The 20,830-nt window shown below is 45.4% G+C and overlaps 1 protein-coding gene across 2 annotated transcripts in view; it reads right to left on the bottom strand.

The window, feature by feature from the left end:
• NPHP4 (nephrocystin 4) overlaps window positions 1-20,830 on the bottom strand; it is a 166,384-nt gene that overhangs the window by 143,735 nt on the left and 1,819 nt on the right. Inside the window, exons 2-6 of one of the 2 annotated variants that reach the window (XM_074306434.1) lie at window positions 12,642-12,662; window positions 12,237-12,320; window positions 8,248-8,302; window positions 6,006-6,182; window positions 4,253-4,405 (exon numbers count right to left, since the gene is read on the bottom strand). In XM_074306434.1, coding sequence (XP_074162535.1) covers window positions 4,253-4,405; window positions 6,006-6,140 — 288 coding nt within the window. In that variant the 5' untranslated portion in view covers window positions 6,141-6,182; window positions 8,248-8,302; window positions 12,237-12,320; window positions 12,642-12,662. The remainder of the gene's footprint in view (window positions 1-4,252; window positions 4,406-6,005; window positions 6,183-8,247; window positions 8,303-12,236; window positions 12,321-12,641; window positions 12,663-20,830) is intronic. The other variant, XM_074306436.1, reaches the window with a different exon arrangement.

The raw sequence follows: 20,830 nt of genomic DNA, 5'->3' as shown, positions 1-20,830 counted from the left end.
TTCACAGCCTGAGTCTCCAAGATCTATCTCAACTCCTTTTCCTGCTCTTTCACAGCCTGAGTCTCCATGACCTATCTCAATCTTTCATAGTCTGAATCTCCATGAACTATCTCAATTCCTTTTCCTTATCTTTCACAGCCTGAGTCTCCATGACCTATTCAATTCCTTTTTCTGATCTTTCACATTATGGATGTAATGGAGGGCTCCTCGGACCAAATCACCCTAATATAGGAAGACTATCTGTCTTGTTAGTGACACACTCAACACTCAATAGAAGCAGAATTGATCTACGACAAAATATATATTTTCATTAAGTCCAGGAGAGACAGGAAGCAATTAAAAGAGTAAAATCATAAAGACATAATGGAAAACAATTCCGATGAGTAAGAAAAAGGGGCAGAGGCAGAGCCTCTCAAACACAGTCACAATAGAGCCGTATGCCCCAAGAGATGGTGGCTAGACTAATGGGCAAGGAATTCTCAGGAAGGAAATGATGTCACAACGGGAGGGCAACATTTTGGATGGTCCTAGGTTTCTACAGCCCAGAGATAATAGAGCCTTGATAAGCCCTAATAGAGAAAAGCAAACCCAGAAATTGCTGCTTTCATGTAACCAAAAGGACAGCCCTAGAGAGGGCAAAAATGGAGGTCCCAGGAAGGGTTCCAAGAACCAGGTTCTCCAGAGGCAGAGGAACTACCCCAATACCTGGGGGTGGGGGTCAATCTTATGTTCCTCCATCTGGACCACCATAGCAAAACAAATAGTGCCTTCCCTAATCTCTGGGCACTCTGGGGAGAGAAGTGAGGGTCAATTTTTGGCTATGTAATCTGAATCCAAGTGCTGTTACCTACAATGGCTGACTTTGTTAGCAATTAGTGAACGGTCTCTGAAAAGGGTATCTCTCTCCCCTTTGAGGCTAGAATACAAATTCTGATTTTTAGAAAGTAGTAATTAACTTCTGTGGAAACTTGGATCTCCTAAGCCATTATAATAGGCAGCTAGGTAGTAGAGTGAATAGAATGGCCAGTCTGGACCCAGAAGTCTCATCTTCCTGAGTTTAAACTTGGCCTCAGACACTTCCTAGCTGTGTGACCCTGGCCAAGTCGCTTAACTCTGTTTGCCTCGGTTTCCCCATTTGTAAAATGAGCTGGAGACAGAAACGGTAAATCACTCCATATCTCTACCAAGAGAACCCCAAACAGGGTCCCAAGGAGTCAGATGTGACACGTGACTGAAAAAGATGAAATAACATCATCTAAAGCCATCAAGACAATAGAGAGAAAGCTCTTCAGGCAGTGGCCATCTAAGGGAGACAGGCCCTGCCACCCATGACTGGACTCCGGACAGTAATCGCCAGACCTTGCCTTCAGCACCACTTCAGCGCCACCCCCCATGAAACCTTCACTGGTCCCCCTCCTCCAGGTAGGAGGGACTTTTCCACGACAGTAATTGTTTTTTATATCAACAAAGAACGCTGGATTTGTGCCCCGGTGCCTTCCCTGTGATCAGCCTTTGAAAACATCTATTAAGCCTTAAGTCACTAAGAGCACAAAGCCTTAAAAAACGAGAACGTCCCAGCCACAAGGGGGCTCCCGTTCTCTTAGGGGGGATGGCATCTACTTGTAGAAACACAAAATGAACTGCAAAGAAGCTTGGGAGAGGGGAGACAGGAGCCACGAGGAGGTCAGGAAAGGCCTCATGGAGGAAAGGGCGTTTAAGCTGAGCATCAAGGAAATGAGGGCCTGAAGCGAGCCACGTGTAAGTTCTTGGTGGGAGGGACAGCCTACAAAGGCACAGAGGTGGGAAACAAGGCAAGGCGGAAAGCCGAGAGAGACCAAGGACATACACAGAGGAGCTGGGGCAGTGTCCGAAAGGAGGAGAGGAAGAATGGGGGATAATATCCTTGGAGGGAAAGAAGTTCATGGCAAATAAAGACAGCCAGCTGCCCACTGCGTGCCAAGCTCTGGCCTCAGCACTTTTCCAACAATCCTTGGAGGTGAGCACTGTTATAATCTCTACTTTACAGAGGAGGAAACTGAGGCAGACAGGGTGAAGTGACTTGTGCAGGGTCACAAAGGTAGTTAAGTGTCTACAGCTAGATTCGAACTCGGAAATCAAAGCTTCCTGACAACAGACCTCATGCTCTGTGTACAGAGTACTGCAGTACAGCACAGGGCCTAGGGAAGGGGGCCCAAGAGGCTGGCACAAGACTGGTGTCTCCGTGGCCCTGTTGCATGTTCAGAGACGGGCACTGTCTGGGACAGCCCTGAGGGAAGGGGGGGTCCGTCCATTACTATGGCCGTCAGAACCCCAGCACCGACAGCCAGAATGCCACCAACCCACAGTTCTTTGCCTAATCACAAGGGAGGGAGGCCGATCCTCCTCCATGAGGAGGTCCATCCTGACCTCCCAAACACTGACTCCTTAAGGGAAGACTCACTGAGATCCTGCTCCCACCATTCCTGTGATCACTGAGGCGGCAGCCATCAGAGCCATCTCACACACAGGCAAAGTGGTTCTGGTCAACAGCCACCCAAGGGCCAAGCCCACGGGCCTGGGACGGGGAGGAGGGCCGAGCTCCGGCCCGAGTGATTGAGAACAGTCACGGCATCTCTCCTGGGGAAAATAAGGGACTGGCTTCCAAGGCCCAGCCTGCACCAAGCTGGATGTAAACATAACAACAGGAAGCCCTTGATGAGCGCCCACCAAGAAGGGGATGGCAGGCTCAGTGCCAGAATGAAGTAAGAATCGCAGAATTTGGGGGGTTGGGGGAGCCTCCAGGAGTCATCTGCGTGAGGAAGGAACCTCCACTATATCCTCCTTACAGATGGTCACTCAGCCTCCATCTGGAGATCTCCAATGAGGAGGAACCCACAGCCTCCTCAGGACGTCCCCAGGCAGGCCCAGCACACTGACAAGGAGGCCGGGAGGTCCCCGGAAGGCTCTACCTCCCAGGACGTGGGTTCAAACATCACGTCTAATCTGGTTCTATGCTACCCCATCCAGCTTCTGCAAATTTTGGCCTCTGGAGCCAAGAGGAAGTCTCGCTCCCCTCCTGTGGGGGACCTATCTGAGTACAGCTATTCCATCCTTTGCAGCCAAACACCCAGAGGTCACTCAGTGACAGAGCCCGGGCCCTTGCCTGGCTGAGCAGCCTTGGGTGCACAGAGCTGGGCCTGGAGTCAGAAAAGCCCAAGTTCCCAACCAGCCCCAGACATGTGCCAGCTGTGTGACCCTGTGAGACCTGCCTCCGTTTCCTTAACTGTGCAATGAAGACAAGACCAGGACCTCCTGCAGGCTGACGGTCACAAAGCGCTTAGCACAGAGTCAGGCACGCAGTGGGCACTGCTTATCCCCTTCCCCCTCTCCAGGCTGCCCTCCTCAGGAGGTCATAGCCTGTGAAGAGCTGAAACTCTTGAGTTAATGCACTGAGGTCGGACAATCGAGCACTTGAGGCTAATTACCGATTGGACAGTACTCTAAGAATATGCTTGGAAAATGGCCCTTCCCACTATCCTGTGCTGGCCCAATCGTTTGGTATATACAAAGAATTATGGGAGGGACAAGGAGGTGCAGGGAGACTAGCCAGGGTCACTTCAGTGAGAGAGAAGAAGAGGTGAGGTCGCAGAGATCCTGCATCCACTCTTCACTTCTACCGCTAAAGACCAAGAATAAAGATTTTTGCTTATCCTGACTCCGGCTGATTCTAAGGTACCCAGGGTACTATCACGGTCATCACACTAGCCACTCAGTGTCTTCCCTGACGTGGTCCCCAAGCAAGCTCAGCAGTGCAGATGGGGCGTGCTGACAAGAGTCGGTGGGACGAGCACCCCCATATTCCAGAGCTGCCTTTCTTGAATGCATTAGCCTTCTATGGCTATAACATCCCTGGCTAGTTCATATTGGGCTTGCGGGCCACTAAAGCCTCCAGATCTTCCTCAGACCAACTGTTCTCAACCATCCCTCCCCATCGTATCCTTGGGAAGCCGAGTGCAAGACGTAACCGTGCCCACTGAACCTCATCCGATTAAACTCAGCCAAATCCTCCAGCCTGCTTAGAGCTTTCTGGATCCTGACTTGGTCATCCTGAGGCAGACAGAGATCACAGGACCCACAACAACCCTTGTTGAGTGTCGGACACAAGGGCACCACGAAGTCCCGGGTACAGCGCCCCATGGCACCTCCCCCATAGCCTCGGAGTGTGGCCATTGGGGGCTGCGCCCGGGCCCTGCCCCCGGAAAGGCCCTCCTACCTCATTGAAGATGATCCTGGACTGCTGCCCCACTGTGGTCTTCAGGGGTTTCGCTGCACTTTTCCACGTCCTCCCAAAGAAGTGTCGATAGGTTATATCAAAGAAAGAGATCCGGATGTGGTACTCCACGCCTGACAGCACTTCCAGCAGCCTCTGGGGGACAAAAGGGACAAGAGGCCACCTGAAGGCACTCCGGGTCCGAGCCCGGCATCCCGCCTGTGGGGCACAGTCACAGGGCTTCTCCCGGAGGGGGAAATTGCAGCTTAGCCCCCAATGGGGAGGGAGGGGTGAGCAGCGGGAAGGGAGGAAGACCCCGGCCCCTCTTTCGGCCTGGATGTTCACAGTAAGCCGATCACATAGAGCCACCTGCTGCAGCCTCTCCCTCCCAGCTGCTAAAATGCCTAACCAGGGAGGAGAGGGGATCCGGGCCTTGTTCTCCTCCCCCGGCTCAACCCACCCCGGAGATGCTCCTTCCCCACAGGGAATCTCTTTTTTAAAAATCTGCCATTTTGGCCTGATGGAGAGAGCCCCAGATCAGGAATCGGAGTAGTGGGGCTCAGGCCCCAGCTGGGGGGGGGTAGTATGGGGGAGGCCCAAAGTAAGCTGCTTCAGCTCCCTGGCCCGTGCTCCCAACTCTATGGAATGAGGGCTGGAGAGCTCCCACTGTGTCTTCCAGGCCTATGTCTAGGAGCCAATAAATCTAAAACCCCAAGAAAAAGGCTTCATAAGTGACCGCCCAAATGAAAGCAGTATTTTAACTTATTTTAGTTAAATTAATTTCATTTCTTTAAATGAATATTAAATTGCACAATCAAATTAAGCTAAACGAAAATAATAAATGGAGAAGAGGACAGAGCCCCGGGCCTCGAGTCAGGGAGACCCAATTCAGATCCAGAAACACACTCCCCATGTGACCCTCGAGAAGCCATTTAACCCTTCTCTGCCTGAGATTCCTCAGCTGTAAAATGCCCACCTCACAGGGTGGTTGTGAGGGTCACCTGAAAAAATGTTTGTAAAAGCACTCAGCACCTAGAAGGCACTCTAGCAGTCCTTATTCCCTTCATCTCTAAAAAAACCACCCAGAAATCATTAACAAGGCTAATTAACCTTATTAATTATTGGTTGCTAACCGGTCATTAATGGGGTTCTCACGCAGGACAGACTTGAGCAGCCTGGCCCAAGTCCGAAAGCTCTGAGGGAACCAAAGCAGAAGGGCTTTGGAATGAAGTAGGCTGATGGGAGGCCCAAGGCCTGGTGCTGACCTTCATTAAGAATGAAAAGACCCGTGTGCCAGAACCAGCACAAGCAAGACTGTCTCTTAGCAGTGTGGCTCAATAAGCAGGGAGTAACTGTGACCTCTGAACTGTGTGTGTGTCTGTACATGTGTCTGTGTCTGTTTTGTGTGTGTGTGTGTGTGTGTGAGTCTATGTGTCTGTGTGCCTGTCCATGTCTGTGTGTCTATGTGTGTGTCGGTCCATCTGTCTGTCTCTGTCCACCTGTCTGTCTGTGTCTGTCCATCTGTCCATATCTGTCTGTCTGTGTGTCTGTCTGTCCATGTCTATCTGTTTATCCATCTGTCTGTTTTGTTCCTGTGTGTGTCTGTCCATGTATCTGTGTGCTGTCAGTGGTTTTCCAAGGCGCTAAAGCCGACCAAGCTGACTTATACAGCTAAAGCAGTCAAGGTCCCCAGATACCCAGGATTCAGGGTTGAGGGCACAAGGTGGTGGACACTAACAATGGTGCAATCCTTTACCTGCTTGGCCTGCAGTCCATCCAACCTCTTCAAGACGCACTGAAAGGCCGTGGACTCCTTCCCGAGCTGGCGCCCTCGCTGGGGGTGAGGAGGGACGGAGAGGTTCTGGAGGAAGATGCGGTGCCACTCGGTCATCCTTCCAGCTCCGGGGTCCCTCCTGCCTCTGGGTTACCTGGGCTATTCAGGTCAAACAAAGAGCAAAGTGACAGCAGCAGCCATGGGCAGTCCAGGGAAGGCCGGGCCTGGCCCGCCGGGGCTCGGACTTCCCTGCAACCAGAGTTAGTTCTTCTGTGAGACCTGACACAAGGACTCAGGGCCCGGACCTGGCCATGGAGGCCCGCCTGCTGGGCCTGGATACAGAAATGAACAAGCTCAGCATCTCCCCCATGATCTCACCAGTGTGTAGCCCCACCCACGTACACTGATGTGTACTTTCATCTGGGCCTTTGAGCATCCCTCACAGGCCAAGCCAGCATCCCGGGGTCCTCCTCTAGTCCGTCACAGACAAGGAGCATTTATTAAGCACCGACTCCGAGCCAGCGTGGGATGAGCACTCGATCTCCCGGCACCACACGGACACCAGCGGAGCACATGGGTCACCCACCAACCAGCTGCTCCCTGCTCCTTTGCAAGCTCAACAGGCCCTCTTTTGTAAGGTCCTACTTTTTACTGTTGACAGCCTTTCCTCTTTTTAATGAGTTTCAGTTCTAATGTATTCATTGCCTCCTCCCCCACAATGTGAACCTCATCACGGCGACGTAAAAGGTTCTCGAATTATTTGGACTCTGGAGAGTGCAGCATTCCATTCACAAAACATCACAGAGAGAATATTAATGCAAAAGAGACAGATTTTGTTTCATGTTCAATGGAAAATACAAACATCAGTAAGAAAATGTATAAATGCATTAAAGAGAGAGATCATGAGCCCATCAGTTGAGGAATGGCTGAATAAGTTATGGTATATGAATGTAACACAATATGATTATTCTATAAGAAAAAAATAAGCAGGCTGATTTCAGAAAAGCCTAAAAAGACTTCCATGAACTGATGCTGAGTGAAGTAAGCAGAACCAAGAGATCATTATACAGAAATAACGAGATTATGTGATGATCAACTATGATGGACTTGGCTTTTTTCAATAATGAAGTGATCCAAGACAATTCCAATAGACTTGGGATGGAAAGTGGCATCCATAACCAGAGAGAGAACTGAATGCAGATCAAAGTTTAGTATTTTCACATTTTGTTGTTGTTGTTTGTTTGCTTGACTTTTTTCTCTCTCATGTTTTTTTTTTTTCCCTTTTGTTCTGATTTTTCTTGTGCAGCATGATGAAATATATTAGAAGAACTGCACATGTTTAACCTATTTCAGATTGCTTGCTGTCTTGGGGAAGGGAAGAAGGCGGGAAGGAGAAAAATCTACAACACAAGGTTTCACAAAGGTGAATGTTGAAAACTATCTTTGCATTTATTTGGAAAAATAAAATCCTATTTAAAAAAAAAGAAACATATCATGGTAAGACTAATAGGCAGCCAGTCTGTCAAGAAGCGCTGATGAAGCCTCCTACTATGTGCCAGGCACTCGACATACGAGGCAAAAGCAGGCCCCTAAGCCTTGAGGAGCCTCATAGAATAAAATGGAGATAACCCAGAGGAAAGGCCTGATGGGTGATTGTTTAGCCTTCATTCTCAAAGGCCATGACACTAGGGAGGTGACGCCATGCCACGCAAGTGAGTTGGATGTCAAGGAGGGGGGAGCTGAGCAAGGTCCTCTGTTTCACTTTCTCTTCCAAAGCCATCAGGTTCAGTGGCCAGATGGAGTTTACCTGGATGCTGAGGGAGACTTCAGCCTTGTAGGGAAAGATCTCCTGTAAAAGCTGGGATTGAAACAGAAACTTGAAGAAAGCCAGAAAAATAAAGAAGTGGATAATGGCGAGGAGACAGACTATTGCAGGGATAGAAGACAGAGTCCTGGGGAACAGGAATGGCCCCTGCAGAATCACAGTGCTCAAGGAAGGGATGAAGTAGAAGAAAGGAAGAAAGGTGCAAAATGACTACGGTAGAAGAGCATTACATGCTAAACAGAAGGTTCTATATTGCTTCCCAGAGGCCATAGGAAGGTGCCGCCCCTCACCATGCTGCTGATGACATGGCACAATTTATGGTGGCTAAGCAGTGCACTGAGTGAGTGCTAGATCTGGAATCAGGAAGATCTGAGTTCAAATCCAGTCTCAGACACTTACCAGCTGTGTGACCCTGGGCAAGTCACTTCACTTCTGTCTGTCTCAGTTTCTTCAACTGTAAAATGGAAATAATAAGAGCTTTGCAGAGTTGTTGTGAGGATCAAACAAGATAACTAAAAAAGTGTTTAGGTCAGTGTCTGGAACATAGTAGGTGCTATATAAATGCTAGCTATCATGATTGTTTTTGTTGTTGTTGTTATGCTTTGGAAAAATCTCCTTGATAACTGAACAGAGGAAACAATGGCATTGGGATGGGCTAAAGGCACACAAAAGAGAATCCTTCTGCATGTATCTACAACCCCGTGTTCAAAAAGATGGTCAAAAGATCAAGAATACTCAAGTTTGCAGAATACACTCCAGTAAAATAAGTCATTAAAATATTACTTAAAAGAGCCCCATTTTCTAACTGCCATCTATATCAGACCAGTTGACGCTGGGTTTACTAAAATACTCTTTTCCCTTTCTAAAATTTTATTCTTTGTTATAAGGAATAGTTCTGAATTAGGTAGATATATAGTAGAAAATGAAGGTGATTTTTTAAAAAATGATATCCCTATTTTTTTTAAAGAATACCATTTCCTGATTGGTTTCCATTAAAAACTTGGAAGAATATTTCCAACAAAAATCAATCCTCTAATATTTGAATGCTTTTCTAGAGTAAGGAAAGAAGAAGCCTGGCGGCTAAGAATATTATTATTATTCTTTCCAAGGCAGTATTTCTCTTTCTTTATCAACATTTCCTCTGAACCCATTTCTGAAATCTCGATTCCCAGAACTTTATTCACCTCCCATCACTCCCCAAACCCAGCTCCAGTCCCTTAGGGGAGGGCAGTACCGAAGAGCTAGCTTCCAACATCAATCTTTGCCAACAGGTCTCACAATCAAATATAGGAGATAGTCTGGCCTGAAAGTTCCTGAAATTTGATTCTGAGCCAGAAAAAAACTAATGTTCACAGTTTAGAGAACATCAAGGACAAGGCAAGGGAAAAGATGTGTTCCAAATCATACATCATTCCTAGAATCATACAGCCTCAAAGGTGAGTGGGAGAAGGGGGGCCATCTGCTCCAAACCACATCTAAACAATCTCCCCCTCCTCAATATCCCAACAAGCCATCCAGCCAGCCTCCATCCAAAGAGCTCAAATGATTAAGAACTCATTTCTTCTCAAAGGAGTTCATTCCTTTTTTTGGAGTTCCAATTGTTAGCAAATGCGCTTTGCTCAACTCTTCGCTACTTCCACAAGCTGCCGCTAGATTTGCCCTCTAAGACCAAGCAAAACAATTCTAATCCTTCTTGCACTTGGCAGTCCTTCAGCTATTTACCATCTCTTCTTCTTCAGGCTAAAAATCTCCCATGAGTCAAGTTCCACGTGGCACCCATAAGCCAACACAATCCTCCTTTGTGGTCTGATCTGAGCAGGGTACAATCACCAACCATTATTGGAGACAAGATGGTTTGGCCAATGCAACCTCAGACATTTTAGGTCAGCTTCCCTGACCCTTCTCAGTGCAGCCTTGGGCATTCAGAAGCTCTTCTGGCCCTCCTCCCATCTATCAGACTGCTCCTTCTCAGTCTCCTTTAGAGGACCTTTAGCTGTGTCTTACTCACTAAGCGGGGGCATCCCCAAGCTTGCTCCTGGCTCTCTCCTATTCTCTCTCTATATAATGCTTCTCTCAGTGACGCAATCTCCCCAGCTTCAAGGATTCAACAACCATCTCTAAGCAGATGATTCTCAGGTCTATTAATTCATCCCTAACTTCTTCCCCTGACCTGCATCTCTGGCTGCCTGCTGGATACTTTGAGAATGCCCTCAAATGGAACGCGTTCCCATCGCTCCCTAAACCCTCCCTCCAGCAAGCAAACTTCCTTCCTAGTGCCTGAGACACCACCAATCTCCCGGGCTCGTGATGCAGGACGCGTCCTCAGCATCATTCCCTCCCCTGCCCTTGGTGTGTAAAATGAACTGCCCAGGGCTGCGGGTTCTGCTTTCAAACATCTCTCATAACCTCCCTCTTCTTCTCCCCTATGTCACCCTTGCCAACCCACACCTGGTCCAATAGGGAACTTCTACAGCTCTTCCTGCAGGAAGTCTCTCCATTCCAGTCTATCCTCCATCTGGCTGCCAAAGAGCTCTTTCTAAAGATGAGCTCTGACCACATCTACCTATCTATCTATCTATCTATCTATCTATCTATCTATCTATCTCCTTCCCTCCCTCCCTCTCTCTCTTCCTCCCCCCCTCTTTCTTTCCCTCTCCCCCTCTCTCTCTCTTTCTGTCTCTCTCTCTTTCTCTCTCTGTCTTTCTGTTTCTCTTCTCTCTCTCTTGCTGTCTGTGTCTGTCTCTGTCTTTATCTCTGTCTTTCGGTCTCTCTCTGTCTCTGTCTGACTCTGTCTCTTTCTGTCTCTATCTCTGTCTCTCTGTCTCTTTGTCTTTCTTCTCTCTCTCGCTGTCTGTGTCTCTCTCTTGTCTCTGAATGTCTTTCTCTCTCTCTCTCTGTCTCTGTCTGTCTGTCTGTCTCTCTCTCTCTTTCTCCATCTCCAGCATCAAATATAAAATCTTCCATTTGGTTTTTAAAGTCCTTCACAGCCTGGTGCCTTCCTACTTTCTGGTCTCCTTACACACGAGCCCTTCCACATCTTCTATGGCCCAGCACTAATGGCTTTCTCACAGTGGCTTACACCCAACATTGCGTCTCCAGACTCTGCTCCCCTTATCTCCTTCCAGTCAGCTCAAGGTGTACCTCCTGTAAGAGGCTTTTCTCCATTCCCCTTAAAGCTAATGTCATCCTTCTGTGATCACCTCCAATTTATCTTGTAACATTTGTATGGAGCTATCTGTATATAGGTACTCCCATTAAACTGTAAACCCCTGAGAGCAGAGGCTGCTTTAAACTTTCTTTGCCTCCCTAGTACTTAGTCCAGTATCTGGCATACAGTAGGTGCTCACTAAAGTACTGATGAGTCTTTTTGGCTCAGTGTCACAATCTTGATTTACCCTGAGTTTCTAGCAAAAGCCTCTAGGTCTTTTTCAAATGCCTCAAAGTTCTACCCATCACCCCCCGCATGCCATTGAGTTTTTAATTCAAACCTAGGACTTTACATATATTCAAGTGAAATTTTAGCCCATGATCCTAGCATGATGAAATCTTTGGGGATCTTGATTCTGCCAATGTGCCAGTTTTATCTCTCTGCTTCATGTCACATATAGATTTGTTACGTATTCTATCCAAATCTTCATTTAAATCATTGATAAAAATACCAAACAAGAGAGAGCCAAGGGAGCAGATCCCTGAACCATTTCACTAAAGAACTCTTTCTGGATTGATTTTAATTTATTAATTACTACTTTCATGGCTAGTCAATCAATCCATTTATCCCCATTTTGTCAATAATCTGAAATTCTATATTGAGTGTCAATGAATTCGAGGTAGAAAACGTGCCTCCAATCTATCTTTGCTACAAGATATATGTAAACTTGAAGTCACAAAACCTGGCTCTGACCCACCCTAAGTCTGATGTTTCTGATCTGTAAAATGGGGCAATAATACTTTGCAAACTGCAAAATGCTACAGACATGAGAACTGCCATCCCCTTCAGACATGGCGCCCTTCGGCCACACTGACTATATGCTCTTCCTTCCAACCCTTTTCTTGTGTCTTTGCCATGGTTTCTGTGTGCCTCTCACTTGGAATGGCTCCCCATTCTTTCAGGCTCCATGCATCCATCTCTACCAATATCTCAAGGCCTGTCAGCCCCTCTTTCAGCTCCTCCTCGTGGTTATCTCAGACTCATTCACAAAAAACTCACCCCGGCTAAAAGCAATCAACCCCTCCTCTCAACCACAAGAGCTCTCGGCCCCCTTCCCTTATCACACCAAGCCTTACTACCTGACAGCAGAATGAGCACCGGAGTCCATTATCTCACAGACAGATTAAGAACAGCTCCAGGCTAGAACCTGAATCTTTCCTTCTTTATATCTTCAACTTACCTTTTCATAATGCCTTACACAGAGCTGCCACTTAATACCTCTGGCTCCTCTCCCACCAGCTAGGATTGCTCCTCCCTGGGGTACCTAGAACAAACATTATTGCTTTTATTTCTAATCAAGTAATGGCAAAACTTCTACTTGTAGGGTCAAAAGAACCTGTGGTTTCAATCACAACCACTCTAGGCTTCCGTTTTTTTGTGAAATGAGAGGGCTGAATTAGAGAATTTTTAACCCTTTTCGTGCCCCGCCTCCTGAAGCTAGCCTCGCAGGAGATCCATGGGCCACAAGTTAAGAACCCCAATCCAGAAACTCTATGAGATCTCTTCTAGTTCTAAAGCAACAAAGCTATCGATAAACGCTATTAATTATTTTGATATTATTAACTGAGCTATTTACAATACCTACCCTTCCTTCATCCCGCTGCTCCTGCAAGAAAAAAAAAAAAAGAAATTTTTGAAATGGTATCAATTTGTTTAATATCAGTAATTGACAATTGATATGATCATATAATCTTCTCCTCAGCCCTAAAAGATCTTTATCTTCCTGGAATATGCTCATCCCCAAATTTCCCACAAGAAATGCTCCCTCTTCTTTTACTAGGCAGACTGGAACCTGTCCAGAAGTAAGTGACTAGAATGGGGAAAGGAGTGAGACTGTGCCATAGGAAAAACAAAAGCATTCAGGCTGTTTTGGAAGAAAGAAGGAAGAAAGAGAAAGAAGGAGGGAAGGAAAGAAGAGGAAGGAGGGGAGAAAGGAAAGGTGAGAAGGAGAGAGAGAATGGAAGGATGAAGGAAAGGGAAGGGAAGGGAAAGGGAAAAGGAAAGGGAAAGAGGGAAGAAGGGAGGGAAAGAAGGAAGAAGGAAGGAAGGAAGGAAGGAAGGAAGGAAGGAAGGAAGGAAGGAAGGAAGGAAGGAAGGAAGGAAGGAAGGAAGGAAGGAAGGAAGGAAGGAAGGAAGGAAGGAAGGAAGGAAATATTTAATAAGAGCTTACTTACTATGTATCAGGCTAAGCGCTAAGGGTGTAAAGGCAAGCAAAAAACTGCAGTGGTTGTCTAATAAATAGAAACTGACTGAATTAGTCAATACTTATTTCATATTTATGTACCCTTTCTTAGTCATTTTTCAGTCATTTCTATCTTTCTGACCCCATTTGGGGTTTTCTTGGCAAAGACACTAGAGGGTTTGCCATTTCCTCTTCCAACTCATTTTACAGATAAGGAAATTAAGGCAAACAGGTAAAGTGACTTGCCCAGGGTCAGTCTGAAGCCAGATCTAAAATCAGGTCTTCCTGACTCAAGGCCTGGCATTTATCCACTATGCCACATCCCCCCAAATGAGCCTATTAGATATGACTTAAACTTCATACTCCATCACCTGATTGCTTGTTTTTGCACAGGTTGTCCCAACTGCCCCCCAATTCTTTCATCAACCCCCACCCATTTCAGAATCTTTAGCTTCCTTCAAGACTCAACTTATGTGCTCCCTTCTACAGGAAGTCTTCTTAATCCCCCTGACTTACGGGGCTCCCCTCCTCCTCAGAGTCCACTGCATGGCTACATTCTCTCTCCAATGAAGCAAGCACTTAGAAGGCACACTGACAAATGTCTTTGTGTTCCCAGTTTTTAGCAGGTGGTGTCTTGCACGGAGGAGGCACTCAGTGCTGATCCACGTGGGCCATCCCCACCCCACAGTGGACCGCAGATGGCAATGCTAAGTCGGGCTTATTGGGACTAGAAGTGAATCTCATGGAGGAGATCTGCAGGGACTCAGAACAAGCCACACAGAGTTATTCATAAATAAGAGAACGTGAAAGAGAACTACTCTAGGAAATAGTTCTTTCATTTGGATTTTCACAGACCATCCTCTAGGACATCAGCAAAGACTTTGGGAATGTGTCTACCTGCTTTAAGCCTGTGTTAATCATAAGAGTATTAGGGGCAGCTAGGTGATGCAGTGGATAGAGTACCTGTCCTGAAGTCAGGAGGACTTGAGTTCAAATCTGGTCTCAGACACTTAACCCTTCCTAGCTGTGTGACCCTGGGCAAGTCACTTAATCCCAATTGCCTCAGCAAAAAATAAAAAAATAAAAATAAAAAATCATAAGAGTATTATTACTATTCCTATTCCTCCCAAACTCTTGTCTTATAATTCTCCTCATGTCATAGCCAAACTCCTAGGAGAAGACATCTATGTCCACTGTCTACAATCTCTCACCTCCTGTTCATTTCCGCCTTTTGGAATTGAGACCCAAACCTACCATTCAACTGAAACTGTTCTTGTCAAGATCACCAATGATTTTCTTTAATAATGAAAAGGTCAGGGCAGCTAGGTGGCCCAGTGGATAGCGCACCAGCCCTGAAGTCAGGAGGACCTGAGTTCCAATCTAGTCTCAGATACTTAATGCTTCCTAGCTGTGTGGCCCTGGGCAAGTCACTTAGCCTCAACTGCCTCAGCAAAATAAAAGACAAAGAAAAGAACTAAAAGATCTTCTCTCAGTCCTTCCTCATCCTTCTAAACTTTTCTGTACTTCTGACTCCAATGAACAGCCCTTTCTCTACATCTCGTCTTTTTCTTTCTCTGCATCCCCTTCCATGACACTGCTCCTGGGTCTCCTCCTCCTATATGGCTACTCTTGTCAGGAACCTCTGCAGGATTCGCACCCCCTACTAACCTCAATGTATCCGTGTGCACAAAAGCTCAATTCTGTACTTACTTCTAGGCCCTCATTAGTGCCCATGAGATAAAAGCACTTTTTAAGCAGATGTCTCCACATCAACATATCCAATCCCCACCCCTGTGCCTATCTCCCATCTCTACTACGTGATGGACATTTCCAACTAAAAGTCCTGAAGGCATCTCAAATTCATTATTTCCAAAACTGAACTCGTTATCTTTCCCCCTCTGCCCAGCCCTCTCCTGAACTTTGCCATTTCTGTCGAGAGTACCATCGAGCTCATTCGTTTCTGATTCATTCTCAGCTCTTCCCTCTCACAGCCTGACCAGCTTTATTAATTCTGTCTCCAAATTAGCTCTCATATTCATCACCTTCCTTCCACTCACAGAGCGACCTCCCTAAATCATCCCTTTGCCACCTCTCACTTGGATCAGCCTCCAAATTGGTTCTCCACCCTATCAATTCATCCTCCACTCAGCTAGAGAGGGGATGTCTCTGAAGTCCAAGTATGGCCATGTCACTCCACATCCCCCAAAAGAAACAGAGGGTCAAGTCCCTCTGCAGTAACATGCCAATTCTTGCAGAGTGAAGTGAGCAGAACCAAGAGAATACTGTACACAGTAACAAGATTACATGATGATCAACTGTGATGGACTTGGCTCTTCTCAACAATGTGGTGATTTGGGGCAGCTAGGTAGTGCAGTGGATAGAGCAGCTCGGGTCCTGCTGACCCGAGTTCAAATCTCAGACACTTAACACTCCCTAGCTGTGTGACCCTGGACAAGTCACTTAACCCCAATTGCCTCAGCAAAAAAAACCCAAAAACAATGTGATGATTCAAGGCAATTTCAGTTGACTTGGGAGAGGAAATGCCATCTGCATTCAGAGAGAGAACTATGGAGACTGAATACGGATCAAAGCATAGTATTTTCAACTTTTTGTTTGTTTTTTTCTTTCTCATGGATTTTCTCCTTTTGGTCTGACTTTTCTTGCACAACATGACAAATATAGAAATCTGTTTGAAGGGATTGCACGTATTTAACCTTTATCAGATTGCTTGCTGTCTTGGGCAAAGGACAAGGGAAGAAGGGAAAAAAATTTGGAACCCAAAGTCTCACAAAAATGAATGTTGAACATTATCTTTACATGTATTTGGAAAAATAAAATACTATTGAGAAAAATAAAGTAAAATACCAATTTTCCCATTTGGCATTTAAAGTTCTTCAAAGCCCAGTTTCAATCTATCTGTTCAGGCACACTACTTTCCATTTACCTTCTATTCCAGCCAAACTGGCTTGTTTCCTCTTCACAGATGACATTCCATCTGTCTCTCTACTTTTTGCAAAGGCCATCATCCCCCATGGCTAGAATGTTCTTCCTCCTCTCCTCTGCCACTTGGAATCCCCACCTCACTGAAAATCTCAGTTCTCGTCCCATCTCCCACTCTCAGCCTTTTCTGACCTCTTCTCCCATAACCTTTACCTAAATATACCAAATTGTAGAGGGCGGAATACTACACCAAATCACTGTGTATTCACTCTATATTTATTTTGAATTTATATTTACACATTATTGCCCAACAGTATTTCAAGGAATATTTCATTTTTGTCTTTGTATCTCCAATTCCTGGAAAAACTGTCATGGTAGCTAGTAAGTAGATTAAGCAGTGGCTCTAGAATCAGAAAGACCTGCATTCTAATTCAGCCTCAGATACATACTAGCTCTGCTCCTCCTCCTCTCTTAACCCTCTAGTTGATACTGCCATCTCCAAAGTTGCCATCACCTCAGCCAATGGCCTTTTCTCAATTATTAACCTCCCTGCGGCCTCTGACCCTGTCTACCAATGGTATTCTTTTCTAAGTTTTCACAGCACTGAGGTCTCTTGGGTCTCCCCCTGCCTGGCTGACTTGTGCAGCCTCTTTTGCCGGATCTTTACCCAGGTCACAACCACTGATGGATGTCCCCCAAGTCACTGTCCAGGATCCTCTTCTCTTCTCCTCTATTCCCTGTCCCCCAGTGACCTTCTCGGCTCCCACAGAGCCAATTGTCATCTTGAAGTTGATGATTCTCAGATTTATCCACCCCAGCCTTTGTCCTGAACTCCAGTCTGGCATACCAACTGTCTATTGGACATCATCCACAGGATGTCTCAGGGACATTCTGAACAGGACAATTTAAACTCAATATGTCTAAAACTGAACTGATCATCCATCCCAGCCCCACACTCGCCTCCTTGTAATTTTTCCCTGTGACTGTTAAAAGACACCCAGGTTCCCAGCCAGGTGGGATCCCCGCCTCCATCCTCCTGCCCCTACATCCCATCCCTTCTCAAATCCTGATTGCTGCACCCTCCCCACAACTCACATGAAGCCCCGTTTCTCCCCTAACCCTAACCCCAGGGCAGGCTTTCCTCCCACCACGCTTGGGCCTAGTGCCCACACTGCTGGTTGGTCCCTGCTTCAAAGTTCTGCCTAAGTCCCATCCCTGCCAATCTATAGGATAAACTCCCATGGCCAACCCATCACCTCCAGGACCACATAGGAAGCCTCTGATGTTCAAAGCCCTTCTTATGATGAGCCCTTCACAGCCACCCAGCTCTGCCTAAATCCCTTCCAGCTCCCTCTAGTTCCCAAATCCCTGCACATGTTCCAGCTGTTCCCCATTCCTGCAATGCCCTCCCCCATTTTCTTCAGCCTTCTCTATCTTCCCTTCAGTCCTAGGAAAAATCCCACCTTCCACAAGAAGCTTTTCCCAATTCCTCCTAATACCTACATAGTGATTTGCATGTTGTCCCCCGCTTTAGACTATAAGCTCCTTGAGAGCAGAGATGGTTTTGTTTTGTTTTTTGTTCTTTTACTTTTTTCTTCATCCCCAGACCTAGTACACAAAAGGTGCTGAGTAAATATGCTTGCTGACTGACTGACCTTGGTCAAGTCCCTCAACCTCTGATTCAATATCTTCATCTATAAAATGGGACCCGTAACACTGTCTACCTCCCAGAGTTGTTGTCAGGATAAAATGAGATGTTATTTGTAAAGCGCTTTGCAAACAATGCTTTTTATAAAAATGCTATTATTAGAGGCCCTTCAAAAATGGTTGTTAAATTTAATTAAATTGCAAGGATTCTCCTTCTGCTTAAATCTATCAAGGAGTCCTGAGAGTCTTGGCTACATTTTGCCCTCCAGAGTCATTCCCGCCCCACCCTTTTAATCACTACAAAGTGAACTCTACATCTCTCAGTTGGGTGATTATGAAAATAGACTTGTAGAAAATGATCTCTGAAAGTTCGCCTGTTTCTCACTCATGTTTTCCTAGAAGATACTTTCAGTATTATCTGAGATAATTTTCCTCACGTATTTTACAGAAATGAAAAACTGAGCATATGGTCAGTAGCTATTACTATCTTTCTTTTGGAATCCTCTCTCCTTTGAAATGGCTCGAAAATCAAAGCTTAAATGCCTTGAAAATTGTTACTCCCCACCCCTATCCTGGTTTCTTCTTTATGTGTTTGGTTAAGTCCAGAGTTTCCTCCTCTTACTATGTTCTTAAACTTTATTTTTATTCTGTTTTATAGCAGACCACATACCGAGGCAAAAGAATGAAATGTCATGGCTGTTACACTGTAATTGGTGATGAGCACAGCTAGCTCTAGCTAAGCTGGCAAATCTGTTTCCTTTCATTCTTATTTGTTAGTCTCCTTCCTGTTTCACCTACAGATGTTCTCAAAATGATCTGTCTTAACTGGACCTCATTCTTTATGTAACAGATGCTGACACATAAACAGTAAATATCCTCATGGTGAGCTATTTACTTATGTTTACCATGAGCACGATGGATATCTTAATGAACTCCAATATGTATTTTATCTTATGTACCTCAAGGATCAATTTGGCATTTGACTGTTTGTTAGGTTCTTACTAGGTGCTAAGTCAGTACTTAACAATTCTCTAGCTCAGGGTTCACATCTTTAGTTCATACCTTTAAAAGGAGTTTATACCTTTAGACTTCTGAAAAGGAATTTACACCTTTAAAAGGAGCAAGTTCATTGGTTGTAAGTAATTCCCACAAGCCCCTGGGAGTACCGACAAGCCCATTCTCTGGGAGGATAAAATGAGGCAACATTGAGTCTGGAGAAGGAGTCTGGATTGGGGAAGGACAACACTTCCCTAGAGAACTTCAGGGAAGCTCGAGGAGATTCAGAGCCAGGATTCAGGAAGAAGAGGATTCAAGATTCTACCTTCACTGTGGCTGGAGACTCCAGAAGCTTCCCAAGAAACCTGCTCCCAGAGAAAAGGATTTAAAGAAAAGAAACCTCCTCCCAGAGAAGGATTATAATTGAGAGATGACAGATCAATTACATTTTGGCGCCCAAGGTGGGGCAAAGACTTATTCTAAGCCCTTCACAGCAGCTAGTCCGGACTTGGCATTTGACTGTTTTCCTTTCAGGACCAAGTCATTCATCTTCATTGTTATCAAAGACTAATACATCTAATTTTAATTGTTTTACACCTTTATGTTCCCAGAGCCAAGGAAGAGTTGGCAGTTAGATGCCAATGGCTAAAGTGACAGGACTGGATTTAAATTTCCCTTGGGACAAGTCGTTAGACCTCTATCTCAGTTTTTTCAAAAAAAAAAACTTGAGACACAGCACCTACCACAAGGTTGTTGTGTGGTTCAAGATAACACTCATAAAGTGCTTAGCATAATGCCCAGAGAGAGATTCCCAAATTTTTGTTCTTAGCATCTTTATACTATTAAAGATTATTGAGGATCTGTCCAAACAGTTTTTGTTTATCTGGGTTACAGTTATAGATATTTACCTCATTAGAAATAAAATAATAAATGCTTGTTCCTTTCTTCTCTGGCACAAAGTAGGCACTTCGTAAAATTTTACTGAATTGAATATAGTTAAATCCAGTTGCATCATTAAATGAGAGAATGAATTATTGAAATTGAAATTGGTGAAATGTGGCCAAAATTGTCAAAATGGAAGAGTTGGGCCACATGCTTAATAAACTGGTGATGAAAAAGTAGAAGAGGGATAGATAGATAGATAGATACAGAGATACATGGATGCATGGACAAATAGATAGATACATGCAAACATACATAAAGTAGATAGTTATATGAGAAAATGGATGTATAAAAACATAGCCCTACCTTCAGTTATATGTAAATAGGCAATGAGAAGAAAATAACATGAGGAAATCCATGGAGGAAGACTCAATAGTTTTCTATAGCAATAAAGTTGGCATGAGAACATGACCAAAAACACTGTCAAAGGTTTTAGCTCAGGTGCACAAAAAGAGGAGTTCTCCATCCCAGAGGTGGGTTTTACAACCCACTGAAAATAAGAGCATATGGTCTAACCTTTAAAGGCCTTTTTCCCCCAAAGGTCCACATTATTATGAAGAAAGTGAGACTGTTGTACAAAATTTTAAAGCAAGTCTGAGGGTTTTTCTGCCCTAGCCTGGGGTAGTGGAGCAGGAAAATCTGATGAAGTCAGAAACAGGAAAGGATTTGGAAGTAAAAAAATAAAAATAAAAATGGGGGAGGACGGAGAGAATTTGAATGATGGAGAAATTTTGAAAGGGAAGGAGTGGAGGTAAGATTTATAAAATAAGGGGACTTGGGTGGAGAGAAGAAGAAAAGGAGAAAAGAATGAAGAAGGTAAGGGAAAGAAAACGGGGCAGCATGAGGGAATCAGAGAAGATGGGAAGGAGGGAGTAAAGGGGGTGGCTCAGGACCAGGCAAGAATAAAGGGAAAGGCTAAGGAAGAGGAGGGAAGATCCAAGGGGGAAAAGGGAGGAAGGATGAGGGAAAGAAGGGGAGAGGACTACAGAGGGGGAAGATGGGAGGAAAAGTGGGGAGGATTAGGGTTCTGAGGAAGGAAACTAAGGAAAGATCAGAAGAAGAAGAGA

The sequence above is a fragment of the Sminthopsis crassicaudata genome, chromosome 3 (assembly GCF_048593235.1).
Source record: "Sminthopsis crassicaudata isolate SCR6 chromosome 3, ASM4859323v1, whole genome shotgun sequence".
Lineage (NCBI taxonomy): Eukaryota > Metazoa > Chordata > Mammalia > Dasyuromorphia > Dasyuridae > Sminthopsis > Sminthopsis crassicaudata.
The sequence above is the reverse complement of the archived record's forward strand: the minus strand, read 5'-3'. Positions and strand labels throughout refer to the sequence as shown.